This window comes from Sminthopsis crassicaudata, chromosome 6, assembly GCF_048593235.1.
Source record: "Sminthopsis crassicaudata isolate SCR6 chromosome 6, ASM4859323v1, whole genome shotgun sequence".
In the NCBI taxonomy this organism is placed as follows: Eukaryota; Metazoa; Chordata; class Mammalia; order Dasyuromorphia; family Dasyuridae; genus Sminthopsis; species Sminthopsis crassicaudata.
The window spans coordinates 91,894,216-91,915,084 of NC_133622.1; the positions used below are offsets into that span (position 1 = coordinate 91,894,216).

Sequence of the window (20,869 nt, forward strand, 5' to 3'; positions counted from 1 at the left end):
CCCCTCCCTGTACTCCCTCCCCCCGATGACAGGCAATCCCATACATTTTACATGTGTTACAATATAGTCTAGGTACAATACATGTGTGTGAATATCATTTTCTTGTTGCACAATAAACATTAGAATCCGAAGGTACATGCAACCTGGGCAGACAGATATTAGTGCTAACAATTTACATTCACTTCCCAGTGTTTCTTCTCTGGGTGTAGCTACCTCTGTCCATCATTGATCAACTGGAAGTGAGTTGGATCTTCTTTATGCTGAAGATTTCCACTTCCATCAGAATACATCCTCATACAGCATTGTTGTTGAAGTGTACAGTGATCTTCTGGTTCTGCTCATTTCACTCAGCATCAGTTGATTTAAGTCTCTCCAGGCCTCTCTGTATTCCTCCTGCTGGTCATTTCTTACAGAGCAATAATATTCCATAACCTTCATATACCACAATTTACCCAACCATTCTCCAACTGATGGACATCCATTCATCTTCCAGTTTCTAGCTACAACAAAAAGAGCTGCCACAAACATTTTGGCACATATATGTCTCTTTCCGCTCTTTAGTATTTCTTTGGGATATAATCCCAGTAGTAGCGCTGCTGGGTCAAAGGGTATGCACAGTTTGATAACTTTTTGGGCATAATTCCAGATTGCTCTCCAGAATGGCTGGATTCTTTCGCAACTCCACCAGAAATGTATTAGTGTCCCAGTTTCCCCACATCCCCTCCAACATTCATCATTATTTGTTCCTGTCATCTTAGCCAATCTGACAGGTGTGTAGTGGTATCTCAGAGTGGTCTTAATTTGCATTTCTCTGATCAGTAGTGATTTGGAACACTCTTTCATGTGAGTGGATATAGTTTCAATTTCTTCCTCTGAGAATTGTCTGTTCATATCCTTTGACCATTTATCAATTGGAGAATGGTTCGGTTTCTTATAAATTAGGGTCAGTTCTCTATATATTTTGGAAATGAGACCTTTGTCAGAACCTTTGTTTTTAAAAATATTTTGCCAATTTGTTACTTCCCTTCTAATCTTGTTTGCATTAGTATTATTTGTACAGAAACTTTTTAGTTTGATGTAATCAAAATCTTCTATTTTGTGATCAATAATGATCTCTAGTTCTCCTCTGGTCATAAATTCCTTCCTCCTCCACAAGTCTGAGAGGTAGATTATCCTCTGTTCCTCTAATCTATTTATGATCTCATTCTTTATACCTAAATCATGGACCCATTTTGATCTTATCTTGGTATATGGTGTTAAGTGTGGATCCATATCTAATTTCTGCCATACTAATTTCCAGTTTTCCCAACAGTTTTTTCCGAATAATGAATTTTTATCCCTAATGTTGGTATCTTTGGGTTTGTCAAAGATTAGGTTGCTATATATGTACCCTTTTTTGTCCTTTGTATCTAATCTGTTCCACTGATCTACCGGTCTATTTCTTAGCCAATACCAAATGGTTTTGGTGACTGCTGCTATATAATATAGCTTTAGATCAGGTACACTTAGACCACCTTCCTCTGAGTTTTTTTTTCATTAGTTCCCTTGCAATTCTCGACCTTTTATTCTTCCATATGAATTTTGTTGTTATTTTTTCTAGGTCATTGAAATAGTTTCTTGGGAGTCTGATTGGTATAGCACTAAATAAATAGATTAGTTTGGGGAGTATTGTCATCTTTATTATATTCGCTCGGCCTATCCAAGAGCACTGAATGTCTTTCCAATTATTTAAATCTGATTTTATTTTTGTGGCAAGTGTTTTGTTGTTTTTCTCATATAATTCCTGACTTTTCTTTGGTAGATGGATTCCCAAATACTTTATACTCTCAACATTTGTTTGGAATGGAATTTCTCTTTGTATCTCTTGCTGTTGCATTTTGTTAGTGATATATAAAAATGCCGAGGATTTATGTGGATTTATTTTGTATCCTGCCACTTTGCTGAATTTTTGAATTATTTCTAGTAGCTTTTTAGCAGAGTCTTTGGGGTTCTCTAAGTATACCATCATGTCATCTGCAAAAAGTAATAGTTTAATTTCCTCATTTCCTACTCTAATTCCTTGAATCTCTTTCTCGGCTCTTATTGCCGAGGCTAGCGGACAAACACATCATTTTAATGGAGGATGGATAGAAGAGGAAATAGACCAGACACAGGGAAATTCAATTAGTTTCCTCTTTCAATTGTCCAGAGGATAGGAAGTGAAGGCCTGAGATAAGACTGTGTAAATAGAGAGAAGGTTATGGGTACAAATGTAGTGAAGAGGTAGGTTAAAGAAAAAATTTTGTCCCATTAGATGAGGGAAAAGAGATAGGATAACATGACTGGAAGGATCATACTATCTTATAGAAAAATAGGACAGTTATAAAAGGGGCAGAATAAGGGAAAAGGAATAATGAGTTTGGTTTTACACATGCTAGTGATAGAATATCTAGAAGTCAGTTGGTGATATAGAATTAAAATTTTGGGGAGAGATTAGAGGATATTTGGAAGTTTTTTTGTACAATAATTGAACCCAGAGAACCAGATGAAATCATCAAGATAATGTAGAGAAAAAAAGATTAAAAGGTGCAGGAAAGAATATTAGGGACACCCATGTTTAGAAGTTAGGAGATGGATGATCGAGTAAATTTAGTAGATATTGTTCAACAAAGGAATTAAGACTATAAATTAGGAAGGTGATGATAGAATACAGAGCCTAGATTTAGAGAATAAAAGTGTTGGAGTGCACTAGTGGTTTTCAAGTATGAAGACAAGGGTGGAATAAAAGATAAATTGTGATACAGTTATTGATGTCATTGAACAGTGAGGGAAAGTGATCTGCAGATAGGTAGATTATAATAACAAACTTAGGGAAAGATTGTTTATTGATAGCATTTTACATTACAACGATCAATAACAATCCCTAAATATTTGTGAATCATGATAAATACCACCCTTTCAAATGAATTGTCTACCCCCAATGATCATTTATTCCTGAAAGTCATTAATGAATGTTAGGCAGACTACTTGCTATTCAATAAAAAACAAACAAACCTTAATTCAGGACCTGTATGAACATCAATACTCTTTGGAGAAAATAGCTTACAAAGTGTTTGTGTGGATTTTACTACACTTGAGTGTCTACCTAAATAGCATTGTTTGTTCTGAGTGGAAATGTTACTTAATCCAGTAGGTATAGCCAGAGATATCTGGTTCATTGCAAAGTGATTTGAAATTGTCAATGACCCATGAACAGTGTAAAAAGAAACTTTTCCTTCAAACCAGTTGAAAGTTGTATTTCAAGTCATTTGGGAGTCTCCATTTGCATTAAAATGAACTTCTCTTGAAGGAGCAATCTGCCTGTATTGACTTGGAACTGCATCAGAGGGAGCCACAGAGTATTAAAGACCTTATATACACTTTCTAAGCTAGATTTGCCTCCTTATTATTCTATGGAGACACTATGCTAACATATGTTGTTGTTTTGCTTTCTTAACTTTTCATCGCTTCATTTAGAATCTCTCAAGATCATAGACCTAGAACTGGGAGTAGCCTTGAAGATTGTGTAGTACAATTCTTATTTTAAGGGTAACTAAGCAGCACAAGGGATAGAGAACTGTATTCGAAATCAGGAAGGCCTGCATTCAAATTCAACTCCATTTATTTACTGGCTGTGTGACACTGGACAAGTCATTTAGTTTCTATCTCATTGTGCTCAAGTATAAAATTAAAATAATAACAGTACCTGCTTCCTATAATTATTGTGAAGATAAACTGAGGTATTTGCAAAGATTTAGCATGCATTTTCTCTCTCTCTGTTCTTTCTCTGTGGCTCTCTCCTTCTCTGTGTATGTATCTTTCTCTATATGTCTCACATTTGTCTGGCATATAATACTTGCTTGATAAATATTTGTTAAAATTTAAACTTTTATGAAGAAGAATATGAGGGTTTCTTGCCCAGTATCACACAGATATTAAATGGTAGAATGAGGATTTGAACCCAGGTTCTCTCACTCCAAATCCAGCTCTCTTTATACAATATCTTGTGAATCCATGCAACAGACATAGGTTACAACATCGTCATCTTTTGTAGATGGCTTCATGATTTTGTTCTGTCAAAATGATTCAGTACATGGTGACTAGCCCCCTGGTGATGAGTCACTCCCCATTTAATATGATAGATCTTGAGATGACTGATGTATATTTTGACCCCAGTAACATAACTTAAGGAGCATAACATTAAGTGGAATCCCAGGGTTTCACCCACAATATGAGAATGAATAGGAGAAAGGATTTTCTGAAGCTCAGTACAGGCAGTTAAAGCAAATCAACAATTATTCAGCTCCCATGATGCACAAAGCATTGTATAAAACACTTTTGGGGATACAGAAGAATATTGGTAATTACAAACAAATACAAAGCTTAATCACATACTTAAATTCTTGAAAGAAGTTGAATTTTATAATGACTTCCCTCCTCATTATAGCTTTATTGTCCTTTGTGAATTTAGTCCTAGCCAATAATGGTGACTAATTGATTTTGGAAAAGCTAAAATATTGTAGTCAAGAACATAAGATACACTTAGATTCTTAATCCTCAAACTCCTGTTAGTTTATGCTAGAGCATTTCTTACATAGGATATCTAGACAGATTAGATCATGGGATCATGAGGTTCAGAGTGGGAAAGAATCTTGGGGATTAAAACATTTCCCCTTTCTCCAAACCCTATTTGAAAAAATATGAAATTCTATCTTCAGAGAGGTTGTGACTCTGTCCCAGTCAGAGACTTTAGTTTACTGGCAAGGCCTTTGTTCAAAGACCCCCAAACTGGATGAGTGGGTATTATTCTCTAAAATATTTCGTTGTACTTTTGAAATGATCTAATTGTTAAGAAATTTCTTTTTAAATACAGCTAAAAATTAGGAGTAACAGTCAAAACCCATTACTATCAGTTTTTCCTCTGGAGACAAGTAGAATAATCTGATTTCTCTATTTTAAAATAGTCTGTTTTTCTGTAAAGAATGTATTGTGGGTGTGGAGCCAAGATAGTGGAGAAGATACACACAATTTTGTGAGCTCCCTTCTTCCCTCATTACCAATTAGTTATATCAGCCTCAAAAATAACGCTGGAATGATAGAAACCATAAGGACTGGAAGCATGACTTACCAGCTGAAGAGAAACTGGAGTTTCAACAGAAAAGGTCGGTTCCCAGGGGAGGAAAAAAAAAAGAGGCCAGCACAGACGGTTGGGTGCTAGCACACTGTGCCGATCGCGCTGGGGAGGGCTCTGGGATCAGAGAAGCCACTGAAATAGAAGAATCTGGCACAAGCTGTTAGCTCTTCTCTGCTTATAAAACAGCAGTTCAGAAGAGAAATCAAGCCACTTTAAAATATAAAGCCAGATACTAGAACCACCCCAATCTGGAAGTGACTCAACAGATCTCGGCACTGTGGGTGTGGCCGACTTAGGCTGTCCAGGCTTTCACCTGGGGGTAGTTAAGAGATTGAAAAGCGGGCGGACATGGCCCAAGGCAACACATAGTGCCTTGCTCGGCTGGAGGCTGTGTATCTGGGTTATATTGTAACATATGTAAAATGTATGGGATTGCCTGTCATGGGGGGGGGGGGGGAGAGTTGAGGGAGGGGAGGGATAATTTGGAAAAATGAATACAAGGGATAATATTATTAAAAAATTACTTATGCATATATACTGTGGAAAAAATTCTAAATAAATAGGAATTTTTCTTTAAAAAAAATGTATTGTGGTTATATTACCATACAACTAGCAGTTGCTCCAATGTGTATTTTGATAAATAAACTCTCAAGTATTTTACATGTTCTATAATTGGATTTTAATTTCTTTTTCTATCAATTTCTGTTGAGATTTATTAATGATATATAGAATGATCCATGATTACTATGGACTTGTTTCCTATTCAGCTACTGACCTTACATCAAAGACTTATAATTTTGTCATTCACTAATGCAGATTATAGCCCATTTATAATTTCTAGAAAAATCAAAGGGTGAATAATTTGCTTTGAGTCACACATTGTACATGTCAAGTGAGATCTGAACTGTATCCTCCACTTTGTCCATTATATTATGCTGCCTTTATGAGTTGTAGAATTACTCTTTTCTTTCTTGATTTATGATGGAGGTATATGGTTTTGCTTTCAAGTTAACTTTTTCCTTAACAAAATTCTCTCTCTCTCTTTCATGTTATTTGAAAAGCACTTTTTATTACAAAACTAAATTGGACATTCTGTAATGAGTGATCCAGAGAAAAGGTTTTGCATTTTGCAACATTTCAAGAGAACTATTTCCTATCTTCTTTTTCTTTCATGCCTTTTTCAAGACCTGATGCTGACCAAAAATGTCCTCATCAGATCAGAGCAAAGACAAATGATGAAGATTTTTTAAAAAATCTTGTGCTAAGGTACAAAAATTATATTGGAATAGTCAATGGGAAAAAGGTACTTTGAGAACACTATGCAAGAGATGACTCAGAGCATAGGCTTCATCCCTGATAGCTATAGCAGATGTAATCCTTTCAGGTTTATAGGAATAGTTTGAAACTGCAGATGTTTCTTTTATAATAATTCTGAATCAAATATACATACACTTGAAGAATCTGTGAGTTCTTTTAAAATTATTTTTAAAATTAAAATGTTTTCCTTCTTTCTCCACTTTCTTCCCACTAAAATTGAAGAGAAAAACAAAATTCATGTAATAAAGTCAATTAAAACAAATTTCTAGTGTCCCTTTCCAAAAATTTCTCTTTCATTCTGCATTTCTTGACCAACACTTTTCTGTCAGGAGAAGAGAAACAGTTCTTCATCCTTCTATGATCATGGTCAATCATTTTATTTAGCAAAGATCTTGTCTTTCAATACTTGTTTGTCTTTAATAGCATAAATTGTTCTGCTGGTTCTACTCACTTCCTTCTTTTTAGCAGTTCCTACAAGTTTTTCCAAGTTTCTTTGAACCCATATTTTTTTTTTATTAATCCTTATGGTATGAAATATTCCATTGCATTCATATGCCACTGTTTGTTCAGCTATTCCCTAAAGTACACTCCTTTCATTTATAGTTATTTCCCAGTCCAATAATAGCTGTCAGAAATATTTTTATATGGATTTTTCTATCTTTGTTGGATCTCTTTGAGGTATTGGTTCAGTATTTGTTTTAGTTTTGTTAGAAGCTATTATCAAATAGTATGTATCCTTTTCCCCCAGGAGCTGGAGTCTGGGTTTATGGGATATCAGGTTGCTAAGTTCATTTGTTGCTCTATATTGTCATATTGTCTTCCTTATCTATTTTCCTAATGGGGCTTTTTTTTTTTTTTCCTTAACAGTAGTAAAACATTTTGTTGATTCTATGAGCTTCTCAGTATGAGAACTCCTGGTTTCATGACTCTCTCTAATACTGTAAATCACAACCACCTATGAAAAGATGGAATGACTTGCCCTAAGGCCAAGTAAGGAACTTTCAGAAGTGGGATTTGAACATGGGCCTTGCTGATTCTGAGCCAATGACTTTAATGTGTCAAACTGCCTATGAATACAGTGGTATGCTGGAACCAGGTCCTACAGGTTCTCGAGATGATTATTAAATTTTCATTGTAAGAATTTACATCTTGGTCAACATTGAAAATCAGAGCTTGATTTATTATTTTGTTGATTATTTAGACTTAAAAAAGTCATGGAGAAAATATTAATGAAGAGCAAACTTAAAAATGTACCATGCATATTTTTCTCCCAGAGAATCAGTTTTTAAACATATTTCAGCATACTCATAAATATTCTATGTCAAAATAATTCTTTTTTAAATAAAATATTTTTATTAGTAAGAAATGTAATGCGATTAATGTACAAGCATTGCGGTATAATAGAAGCAGAATTGGTCTAGGAGGAAGAAGCAAATGACTTTCTAAAATGTGTACTCTGCCATTAATTAATTGTATGCCTGACCTTGGACAAGTCACTTAATAACTGGATCTCAGTTTTCTCATTTTTAAAATGAGATGGATGAATTATATGATCTCTGTGGTCCTTTTCAGCTCTATATTTTATGGTTCTAGGATGGCATAATTCATAGCTTAAATATTTGAAGATATGCTATACTGTACTTTGAATGACTTTTGTTTCTCTACATTTAACTTTTACCTTGATGAAATTTAAAAGCAAATTCAGATAGTGTCAGCTTTTTCCTTCCCTGATAGACTCAATCTATGAATCTTACTGACATCTCTTAGTATTCTATCAATGTTAATAGCACTTCAAAGTCTATTAAGTGTGAGACTGGATGCACATACAGTTATAATTGACTTTCTCTCTCCCCTTACCTTTCCCTTTCTTTTCTCCTTCTCTCTCCCCTTCTTTCATAATGGTTCTATTCAAAGCTTACTTTGTAATCATGACTTCTCATTCTCCTCTTTTTCTCTTGTTCTAAGAACTAAGTGTATTTACAAATCAATGGAGTATAAGATGAAAGATGTATTAATTGTAGATTCCAAATTGCTTTATCAAATTGAATTTGAACCAACAACAGTGACAGTCTGTCAAAGGTAATTTTTGGTTGGAATATAGATGTGCATAGATGATAATCAAATGGTCAATTGATTCTGGGGAGTGCTGGGGAAAGAAACAATCAAATTGACTATAGATGATTTTTTTCACATTTAAATTTTTGATCCTATGATTATGTCTGGCAGACAAAATCTGGAGGTAAGACTGAATTTTTCATTTTTCAGTTATTTTGTTATATTTGTTTTTTCCAGATGTGATCTCATCAGAGTAGAGAGCTCCCAGTGAAGAAGTTCCCTTTACTAATGTGGAACTATATGTACTCTGAAAATTATAATTTTAGAAAACTGCCTGGGAGCACACAAAGATTTAAGTGTCATAAGGAGAACCTTTGACTCTCAGAATCTCCTCTTATCAATACCACTCTACCTTTTGGTTTATTATATTAGTATAATACACTTAGAGCTTTCAGATAGAATCATATAATCTTGATACAATTTAAAATTAAAAGTTACTTAAAGTTTAAAATCTGTAATGACCTGAGCATGACTGAACTGGCATTGTTGCTGGAGCACTAAGGTAGATTGAGAGGATTAAGCCCTGATAGTCAGACCATATTCTTTACTACCAATCTTATCCAGCTCCAGCAGTCTTACTTATGAAGACTAGAAGAAATCAGAGAATAGGTCACAATAAAAAAATGCCCAAGAAGAAAGAGTAACATAAATTAATCTCATTCTAATATTGTCTCCTCTAACACCAAATCAGGAATCATCTTATTCAACCCTTTCAGAATGTGCCATCTCTCTATCTCACTAAAAATTCTCTATCTCAATCTGCAGATTCCTAATAATACATATTTTTATGAAACATATGCATTACGCTTTGGGATGCTTGTTGGTGCCATAGTACACAGTATGCTGGATCTGGAGTAAGTCAATGAAACCTATTTAGTGCTTCAGTTTATTCATTTATAAAGTGAGGTGTGGAGGAAATAGCAAGCCACTCCAGTATTTTTGCTAAGAAACTCTAAATGAGTCATGAAAGTCTGGTATAACTGAAATGAGTGAACAACAAAAACATTAAGCTGGCCTAAATTCACACCTTATTCAATTCTTGTCTTCCACTCAGATGCCAAAAGGATCTTCCTAAAATGTGATGGTGTCACCCTCTTATTCAATAAATTTCAGTGACTCCCAATTGCCTTCAGGATCAAGTGAAAAAATCTCTGGTTTATGAAACACTTCTCAGCTTAAATTTCTTCATCTAAATATAAAGTGCAAATAATCATAACACCTTCATCTTGCAGGGTTGTTGTAAGTTCCAGTAAGACAATATTTAAAAATCATCTTATAAAACATGCTAGTTATTAGTATTTTAATATAGTTTATGGCAATTATACTCAGAGAGGCCAACTCTCCTTAGCAGTAGATATGTTTTCTTCCAGTTTGCTTTTTTCCAAGCTTTATCTTTCATTGTCATATTGCCCTAGCGTGGGATAACTAACAATCTCTGCAATGTTACCATATTTGTTACTCTGCAAGATTAGGGATTGGAAGAGGATTTTAAGAATTAGTAATTTAGGAGGAGTTGACTAGTACTATATAGCCTGGACAAAAATCTGTTCTTGCTCAGACCTACCTCAATAAGTTGAGTCCTTTTGCCTTTAGCTATTTAACAGTGTCAGGTTTCCCAATGCTAAGAAATTCCTCTAAAACATTTATAACATGTGGTAATCTCATCTCTTTTCAAACACTTCCACTGATGGGAATTTAATTACTAATATAATTATTAAGCTATTCCATCTTGGGACAATCTTGCTTGCTGTGCCCTTCTACCTCATTTTGAACTACAATTTCCCTGCTTGAAATGTCCATATATGGAGTCCAGATCTACTTTCTGAAACTTTAGAACAAAGAATTATATTTCTCCACAATAGCTCTCAACATATTTCAAGACAGCTATTTTACCCACACTGAAACTTCCTTCCCTCTTCCCTTTTCCACACTGAACATTTTCTGCTCCTCACAAGAGGTAACCAGGAGGCACAGTAAATATACTTTTTGGGCTAAGAATCAGGAATTCATGAATCCAAAGCCTGCTTCAGATATTGTGATCCTGGACAAGTCAATTAACTTTTTTTCTTCCTCAGTTTTCTTATCAGTAATATGAGGTCTCAAAGTCCTTTCTGGTTCAAACATATGATCCTATAATGTAACTGTCACCACCCCTCACCATCCTTGTTATTGTCATCTAGGTGTGCTGTAGATTGTGAATAATGCTCTTAAAATTGTATACTCAGAGCTAAATACAATGATCCAGGTGTAGTCTGACAAGAACAGTATAAAATAAATCTGGAGATTGGACCACAATGATCATTTTGGCAGATAGGTTACCATAATGACTTAGACTGATCTCAGAATCAACTCTTCCCCCCCCCCCCTTATATACCTCTGTTTTTGTTACCTATCTGTTGATTGGATGATCACTCATTTTAGCTGAAGTGAAGAATATTACAGTTTTCTCTACTAAATTTTATTTCCCAGTTTTAGACTAAATTTTCTTTGACTTCTTCCAGTTGAAATAAAATGACATGTAAATCTCTTTGCAAACCTTAAGTTATATCTGAATGCCACCTATCATTGCTGTTACTGCAACCTGACAAGATCTTACTGAATTTGTATTCTGTCATCTAAAATGTTTTCCTCCCAGCTTTATATCATCTCAACTTTTATAAACATATAAAATATATATTTTATAAACATATATCATATACATAAATGCTTATATAAACACATAAATACATATAAATAGATTTTCTAAATATATAAAACACATAAAATATTTAAAATCCTAAACCAGGAAATTCTATTTACCATATCTATATCTTCACAAAGATCTCCTACCTCTACTATTTTGAACACTTTCTTTTCAGTCTACTCAAATCTTATCTTTCCTTTATCCCTTTGAGTCTCTATGAAGTTTTTCCTTCTTAAAACCCTCATTGTTCCATCACTCCCTGAATTCCTATAGCATTTATGGTCTATGGTGCTTAATTCAGCTCCAGATTGCATTTTATTCTGTATATTCCACAATGATTCAGTAATATTAGTTTTCTCTCTCCTCAACTAGATTGAAAGTTTTTTGAAGTGAGGACCATAAAGTATTAGTATCTCACCAAAGTACTTGTGCACATATTAAACAATCAGTAAATATCTGACATTTCTTTACTCAAGTGTATTCAGAAGTCTCATTTGTTTATGCACGATTGAGTTATTTTTGTTATACAATATGTGTATAATGTCTGTAAGAAAAGGCAAAAACTTAGAATAATCCCAAAGACTCCAATACTAAATATAATACAGGCTTCAAATACATAATTTAATTTTTCCTAGACATAAATGGTAAGCCTCTCTACCAAGGTCTACTCAGTATACTAGAAAGTTGTGAACTAGTCTTCTTTATTTTTATTTTTTGATAATTCAAGTAACAGAAAAGCAAGGTCAGAAAGAGTTAATATAATTCCCTAAACTGAAATTTTTCTGCCTTCCCTCTAGGTGAAAACTTCTAAATCAAACAAGCTTTTCTCTCAGATTAGTCCATGTGGAAAATCAATATTGAAAGTACATATTTGGTTAGCACAGGAACAACCATTATTTTAGCTAATAACAGGGAACCCTGCAGTATGGTTGTGAAAATAGAAATAAATGACAAGGTTCATTAGCTTAAAATTATGAGTAGATTTATAATTTATAATCAGATCAATATTTCATAGAATACTAGTTAACATAAGACATTTTGAAACACAATGAAATGTTAATAACTTGAGACTTAAAAAGTCTAATATTCCACTATTAAATCTTGGAAGCACAGAGTGAGCAATATAGGGCATGAATTAGTACACTAATAATTAACACATTTCCAATGCATTCATTTGCATATTGTTAATGAGAAAATTCATTTTTCCTGCTTTTATTTAGAACCACATTTGCACATGATTGTAAGATTAGAACACAATACACAGTTCATTCCAAAAGAGCAATGCCAGTCACGAAAAATTATTAATTTTATATAGCAACAAAGACATTGCTATATGTCATGGATACTTATGATTTGATGATGATGGAGAGGATTATGATGATGAAGATGATAGGGAAAATTATGAGACAATGGAGAACATTAAGGTAGTTATGAAATATTCCTTTCTTGCAGGTCAGTAGAAAGGGAAATTGATGTTTGCCAACTGGCATTCCCTTAAGGAGCAAAAAGCAGTCAACCATATATAATTGTGGCAATGCTTGTAATAAAAAAAAGAACAGGTACTTTTAAATATCCCTGGGAGAGAATGCTGCAATCTTTCTGCATGTGTGTATGTGTGTGTGTGTGTGTATGCATACACATGTGCATAAATGCATGTATGATGCATTTTGGAGAATTCTATGCACAACACAAATTATTCTCCCTTTTGATCATATCATGTCTAAATAAAGGTTAGAGAAACCATCTGCTCAGGATGATTCCAATATTGCCAATGATTCATGTAATATATACAACTATAAAATGCTAGCTTTACTCACCTTTGGGAGAGAAGCTCTGGATCCTGAGCTTTGTGTGGTCATGGTCAGGACAGTTGTTATCCCCAAAGCAACCCTGGCTGGAGCTGCATCCATGTTAATCCAAAATGAAACCCATGACAATATAACAATTAGGAGACTAGGTATGTACATCTGGATCAAGTAGTAGCCCATCTGTCGTTCAAGGTGGAAACGAACTTCTATGCATGTGAACTTTCCTGATGATGATGAAAAACACATTCATTTTCACATGGACATATCTTTGTCATATCAACTATTAAATAAAATTTTCTTATCTGAAATAAATTTTATGTCTCTTAGTAAAACCATAGTGTAATAGTCTATTGTGATTGTTTCATTATGCTAAAACAGAAAGGAAGTGTAGATCAGTACAATGGAAGTGAACAAGAGGGAAGGGAAAGGAATTAGTATTTATATAATATCTCTGTGCCAGGTACTGTTCCAAGTTATTTTTTAAAAAAAGATTCTCTCATTTGACATTCATAAAAACTCTTTGAGGTAGGTATTATTATTATTCCCATTCTACAGCTGAGGAACTGATGTGAATAGAGGTTAAGTGATTTGCTCAGAATAACACAGTTATTTCAAACTAAATTTGAACTTATTTCTTCAGTTCCTGTACTCTATTCACCATGCCATTAGCTGCCATGAGACAATTTTGAACTTGTAATATATTGATGGAATCCATATGTGCAAAATTCCATGGTCAAGGATATGGATCACCTTCCAAAAGTATAAAATAGACAAAAGGTTCTCCATTCATTGCACCAAAATTTATTGAGTGGCAGTTATTTTCTAGGTACTATGCTATGGACTTGTGTTTCAGAGACAAAAATGAAATGATACTTGGCTTCCAGTAGCTTATGTTCTACAGGGAGAAAACATAATTATATGTCAAGTATCTTAATGGGGAAGGCACCAGGGAAAAGTGGAAAGCTGGAGTATTTGTGTTGGATTAAGGTTAGGTGAAAGGTAAGAGAAGGTAGAAAGCTAAGGTGTGTGCTTGTGCATGCATTTGTGTATGCATGAGAAATGGGATTATGTGGTTTCTATTTAGTGTTAACATCATGGGTAAGTAGTTTATTTCGCTCTAGGCTATAATAGCAGACATTGTCCTCAGTGGACCTGGGGCCAGAAATAGTTATTGGAGAGAAATAGGGTGGGGTACAATTTCTTGCATCTGAGTCACAGAATTTAAAAATTGAAAAGGCATCTATTCTAATTTATAGTCATCTTTCTACCAAAAAATCCATTAAAAAATCTGACAATAGTCATTCAGCATTTTCTTAAAGCCTCCAATTGAGAAGAAAAGCATTATTTCCTCAGATAGTCCATTCTTCAACAGACAGAACTTTAATTATTATGATGCTTTTTGTGGCCTAAGTTTGCCTCATTACCAAGCAATTACTTTTAGTGGTCTCTTGTGTTGACTTTTAAGATGGGTTGACTTCTATTTGAGGGCCTTGTAAGCACTGACACTATAATAGAGACTCTCCCCATTTTGGTATATACCATTTGTAAAATGATACCTTACATTATGACATTAGTATATTGAGGAGGTAGATAGTAGGAATGTAATTCCTATAATGGGAAACTTGGGCCCAGAGAAATTTGACTATTGACTCTTACATAGCTAATAGGTAGCAGAAACAGGAATTGTTTAATTAAGGTCTTCTCATTTTAAATCCAGTGTTTCTTCCTCAGCTATTGGTGACTTCTAAAAGAATGGGCAAATTCTTACTTCTATTTTCACTAGCTAGTAGCATAAAAGATTAAAAATAATAGAAAAATATTTTTTAAAACACTTTCATTTCTATGGTTACCACTGTGATTAAAAATAGAACAAAGATGTAAGAAGAGAACAAGATAAAGAAAGAGAATTCCCTTATGAAAAATTGATCCTAAGGCTACCAAAAGGAATGGGTATTCAGGAATAGAAAATGATGAAACAACATTGCAAGTTGTTCTGGCAATCAAGAAATAACTATTCCATCAATCACTTCCTGCATTCATTGCCAGAAAATCCATTTTAGCAAAAAGAGAAAAATACATAACAATTTGTTTTATGGAGGAAAAAACACATGAGTAACTAATATAGGAAGATGGTAGCATAAACTATAACTGATTCCATTCTAAAGTTAGGGGCACTATATTAATTTTAAATTTTACTTTTTTCATGAAATAAAAATCTTCCATAGCATAGTAAAATAAAAAAGACAATTAAAAATGAAGCTGAAAATATATTAATTATAAAAATTAACAGTATCCATGGAAATAGGAAACTGGAGAATTTTGTGATGGGGATTCTATTGATGGAAAAACCAAGAAATCTAATCGATAATGAAGTTGTAGGATTCTGCTTCGCCCCTAGCATGATCCTTTGGTGTCAGTTCAAACATTAGAGAGAAAAGCCAGAGCATGACTTTTATTTTATCCTCTAACTTTTTTATTCAGAAAAAAAAAACTTTAAAGTTTTCTTTGAAAATCCTCATGACTTTTTCTTTGAGGGAAACTCATCAAAATTTGTTATGCATAAGTGGACAATTTTTTTCATACTTTTAATCAAGTAAAATATCAAGTCTGTTCTATTTTGGTGGAAAAAAGCCTTCAACTTTAGTACATTTCATTTTATTGAGGAATTTTTTAGAGTGAAATATATACTTATGTAACCTAGGGCTATTATTAATGTTTAATTTTTTCCTTTTATCTCAGGAAACTATGGGACTGATACCCTGGACTATTCTTGATTTCCATATTTTTCTTGTGTCCTGAGATACAAAAGAAAAGATAAAGAAAAATCTGGGGACTACTGAAAAGTTCCTTACTCAGAGCAAGGGATGAGACTTGCTTGATTCCAATACTCAGGGAAGGCACACAATAAATATAAGAATGAGTCAATAGACCAGTGCTGGTCCTGAGAGCACAATGGTTCAAGGGATGGAAATGGCTTGGAATAACTATTGTCAGTAAGAAGTATAAACCAGTTGAATTAAAAAAAAATTGTCAAGAAACAACAGTCAGGGTTTAGCAAGCTGTAAAAGTCAGGGAGTAAAGAATTTGGGGACCACTGAAATAGTTAACCATGGGGACTAAGCATGTTTAGGGATTTAAGTGAACTAGAAGAATAGATTTGGAATAGGGTATGGGGATGGTGAAAAATACTAAAATTCATCAGAGTGAAGGAATTGGAAAAATGGGATAGGAATTTAGATTAGAGAAGAACTAGAGAATACAAGGCCTTAAAGGTTGAGCAATGGATATATGATGTCTAGTAAAGATGGATTATTATTTTTATTATTATTATTATCTGAATTCAAGAAAAATGACATCAGATTATTGGAAGTGTCATCAATATGAGTCTTCTGGTTTGTGTTAGGTAATAGTTTGGTATGCTTTTATATTGTTCTGGTTCAATATCCTTTTTTTAAAATTGTTTTTGTTTGTGTTTGTGTTTGTTTGTTTTTTGCTGAGGCAATCGGGGTAAGTGATTGGCCCAGGATCACACAGCTAGAAAGTGTTAAGTGTCTGTTAAGTGTCTGAAGGCAGATTTGAACTCAGATCCTCCTGACTTCAGGGCTGCTGCTCTATCTATTGTGCTACTTAGCTGTTCCTAATATCCTGCTCTTCTCATTGCATGTAGGTGGGTTTTTGAAGTCTATTCAAGTCTATTCAGTCCTACTTTTATCATGGCTTGTAGGTTTCCCTAAGGTTTTAAAACCATTTTTACTAATATTTCAGCTCTGGCAAGTGATACCCAGCTGAAAAAACTTTGAATCTGGGCATAGTGACAATATCTGTGTGCTAGCTAGAGACCAGATTGAGTTCAGAAAGGTTTGTCAATTCCTTGGCTACAAAGTCATGGCTATTTTAACCATGAAAGCTCTTTAAAATCATAATCTAAATTATATATAGAGGTTATAGTCTATTTTGGTGGAGAGAATATGCCCCACCAGTAAAGTCACAAGTTGTTAGGATAGAATATTATTTTTTTTAAAGTAGGTCACATCTTCACTAGGGAATAAAGTAAAAACAACAATATTTTTGGCAGTTCAGTAGGGATGTTACTTTTGTTTTTTTTTTTTTTTTTACTCTGAATGAACTTATATGCTTCATTTCCATAAAGAATCTTTTCTGTCAAGGCTATTTTTAAAAAAAATGTCTCATACTTTTTGAAGAAAGTCCAACTATGCCATATTGTAGACACTATGAAATGAATGAATTTGAGTTTAGTCAAGTTTCTGGCAGAAGTGGAAAGTCATTGGAGAAGCTGTCAATGTGAATTTGTTCCAAATGTATTTTTGTTATAGCTCAAAACACTAAAATGAATAATGTAATTCTCTATTAGCCTTTTTTCCCCTTAATGAGTCCAATTGATTTGTATATTATAGTGGTTAGATGATGTGAGATGTGCCAGGAAAGCTGGCCTGCCAGAAAATCTCTTTGAACACATGTTACATGTTACAGCCCTTTGTGGATCCATTCCTTGGTGGGGATGGAGAGAATTTTCTATTTCCCATAATTGTCTTTTTAAGCAACAATACTCTGAGAAGTGGAAATAAGGACCTAATATCTTAGTGTGACTGAATTTATCAGAATGAAAAAGAGGAAAGACTCCTAATAGATAAGTTTTACTTGTATTGCAATTTTGCCCAAAGTGACCTGGGTAACCTGAATGTAGAGGACAAAGTGGGCATCAATAATCGCTATGGAAATTTTTCTCCTTTTTTTTTTTTTTTTTTTTTTTTTTTTTTTACTAATGGGAAAGTCAGATTTAGTGGGTTTTGCCCCATGAGGATTGAAAGAATTCTTATTTTTTACTTTTCACATATTAGAATGGTCTAGGGCAGAGTGTTAAAATTATAGCCTATAAATACATGCTGACCACAACATTATCAAGTATAATCAAATCAGATTAAAATGTAAATGAAAAATATTTAACAAAATAAATAAAAATACAATAAAATGTAGATGTTACTTTGTGTTTTTCTAAGTCTGAAGAGTTACTCATATATGGGTTAATGGCCTCCATTTCAATTTAACTTTGACATCACTTATCTAGGGTATTTCTCAGAAAACAAAAACAACAACAAAAATGTACTTTGAGATATTTTAGAAAATTCTTAATTGATATACATATATTTACCTTAAGTCAACATAGCACATATTTCAGCCATCAGGCACCTGTTTGGTTCATTCAAGTCAATTACATAACTACAGGCATTTATGTAATTGCATGATTCATATGTTTCAAAGACTGCTTTTTCTTTTCTGATGCTAGGAAAATATGCATTTCAAATGTAGTCAGAATAATTAGTTAAATATATTTAGGATAGAGCTGAAGAATTATAAATCTGTGATTCAAAAATTTCTGCCTCCACAATCATAATGAGTTGTGATTAGTTCCTACCTGTATTGTAGTGTTTGGTGCAGTACCGTAAGTCTTTCTCTTCTTTTAAAACAAACTGGGGCAAAGTGAGTCCCTCTGCTACTTGTACAGGTGCCTCATCTTGCCATTGAAAGATGAGATCATTCATGGTATATCCAACTAGGCAAAAGATAATCAAAACCACTCAAGCTAGAAAGTATTATTCCAAACAATGCATTTAATACCAAGAGTATTTATAAATATAAAATGAGTAGAGGGAAAAAAAACATATTTCATGAATCAGTCACTTGAGGATGCTGCATACTTCCTAATTTAATCCCACAGACATCTATCCAGATGGAACATGTTGTAAGAAAATTTAAAAAAATGAACAAAATTTAAATTTTACTAAATTTTCTCCTAAAATGAGGAAAACATAGGAGTTTCTATTTGTTAGAGCTTACAAGAAGCACATGGGGGAAAATGAACTTTTATCTCAAAGATATATGTGCATAAAAGCATACATATAAATACAGAAAATGAATGCTAAATTCTTTCCTGTCCTATAAAGGCTTTCTCAGATGATGAAGCTTTCCTGAATTTTTTGTTCATATTCCCTCACACTCTAGAACCTCATGGAGAATTTTGCTTTTACATTTCAGAGTACAAATCACTTGTGATCATTACATATTTAAAGCTGCAATATCTCCTCATTGTACAGAATGAGAAACTGAGATCTAGAGAGTAAATAAATTGCCCTAAGTTACTCATGTAATAAATAAAAGAGTTAGGACCTGAATCCAGGACATCTGATTCCAAATCAGCTATTTTTTGTAATGTGCCACAGTACTACCTCATATATTATTCTGGTCTTGCATCTTATCTCCTTATTACACTGGTTCATGAGAGTGGAAAACTTCATCTTATCAAAAATTCTGCATTTTCCCCAAATCTGATTAAAGACCTGGCAAAGTAGGTACCTAATGAATATTTGCTGAATCTGCTTGATTTAAATTTGTTTATAAGATGAAACTCTTGTTTATTAGATCAATATGAAAGTGAGTTTAGTAAACAATCAGCTCATTTGCTGAATCACATATATGTAACTTTATGACTGTAACACATGCAGGATTCTTAAAAGATAACCCTTGCTTATTTATGTCCAATAATTCTGTACTTATGGCCAATGCAGAAAATAGAATACACAAAGGTAAAGATGTATCCCCACAATATCCGAGGATGTAGCATCAGTTAGTTATTATGAACTGACTACTTTTTGAATAATCTGACTGTGACTTGCTGATAATAGTGAAAATTTACATTATTGAAATGCAAGCACTGATGACTGATATTGAATAAGGTTTTCTCGAAAATCATTAAATATCCTTCCATTTAGTTTAAATCTGAGGTCTTTATCATTTGATAACTTCTTATGAAGGTAATTTCAAATTCCACATTGCCCACACTAAAAATTGAGTGTTTTTTAATATTTAAAAGTAATAAAAAGGTACTGATCTTTAGTCAGCCATGTCACACTCTGTAGTCTCCTATTTCAGTAGTCACTGAAGAGGTAAACAGCTGAATTTCTGCTCAGCTCCAAATGGATATAAAAAAAAAAAAAAAAAAAAAAAAAAAAAAAAAAAAAAAAAAAAAAAAAAAAAAAAAAAACAAGGGAGGAAAATCCTAGAAACAGCAAAAATTGCTTAAGCCTTACCAATCCATGCTCCAAATTTATTTCAAAGCCTTCCATCAAACCTTCTAAGATAATTTCAGGGCTGAGAAAAATGTCCTCTTTAGCTTTTAATCTAAATTGCTGCCCAAATTAATTACTGAATCAAATAATTATGTACATAGTCATCCATTTATGACCTTTATATGAGAGGGCTTATTAGATCATATAGATATTTGGAAGTGAAAAATACATCAATTTATGATTTCCAAATGCAATAAAAACAAAGCATAAATTAACAACATTTACTGAGGGTCTGCTTTAAACAATTGTTATTTTTGTTTAAGCTTTTCAATCTTCAGTTGTGTCTGATACTTTGTAATTCCACTGGGGTCTGATATTTCCTTCTATAGCTCATTTTACAGATCAGGATTTAGGAGACTTGGGTAAGGTCACACAGTAAGTGTTTGAGGCCAGATATGAACTCGTGAAGATGAGTCAGACCTGACACTTTATCCATTGTGCCAACTAACTGCCAGTGGGTTAAAATATTGTATTTTAATCAGCTTAAATTCTCTATGAGTTTGAATCAATCAATGAACATTTAATAAACACCTCTTATAGAACAGGCACTATGTTAGACAATGAAGATGCAAAATAATACATGAAATAATTACTACTCTCAAATAGCTTACTTCTTAACTGGGATAGTGGGGCAGCATGGACATATATG

At 33.5% G+C, this 20,869-nt stretch overlaps 1 protein-coding gene across 2 annotated transcripts in view; it reads right to left on the reverse strand.

Annotated features, from left to right (window-relative positions):
* GLRA3 (glycine receptor alpha 3) overlaps nucleotides 1–20,869 on the reverse strand; it is a 235,304-nt gene that overhangs the window by 19,506 nt on the left and 194,929 nt on the right. For both annotated transcript variants that reach the window (XM_074273156.1, XM_074273155.1), the window contains exons 6-7: nucleotides 18,510–18,647; nucleotides 13,085–13,299 (exon numbers count right to left, since the gene is read on the reverse strand). In XM_074273156.1, coding sequence (XP_074129257.1) covers nucleotides 13,085–13,299; nucleotides 18,510–18,647 — 353 coding nt within the window. The remainder of the gene's footprint in view (nucleotides 1–13,084; nucleotides 13,300–18,509; nucleotides 18,648–20,869) is intronic.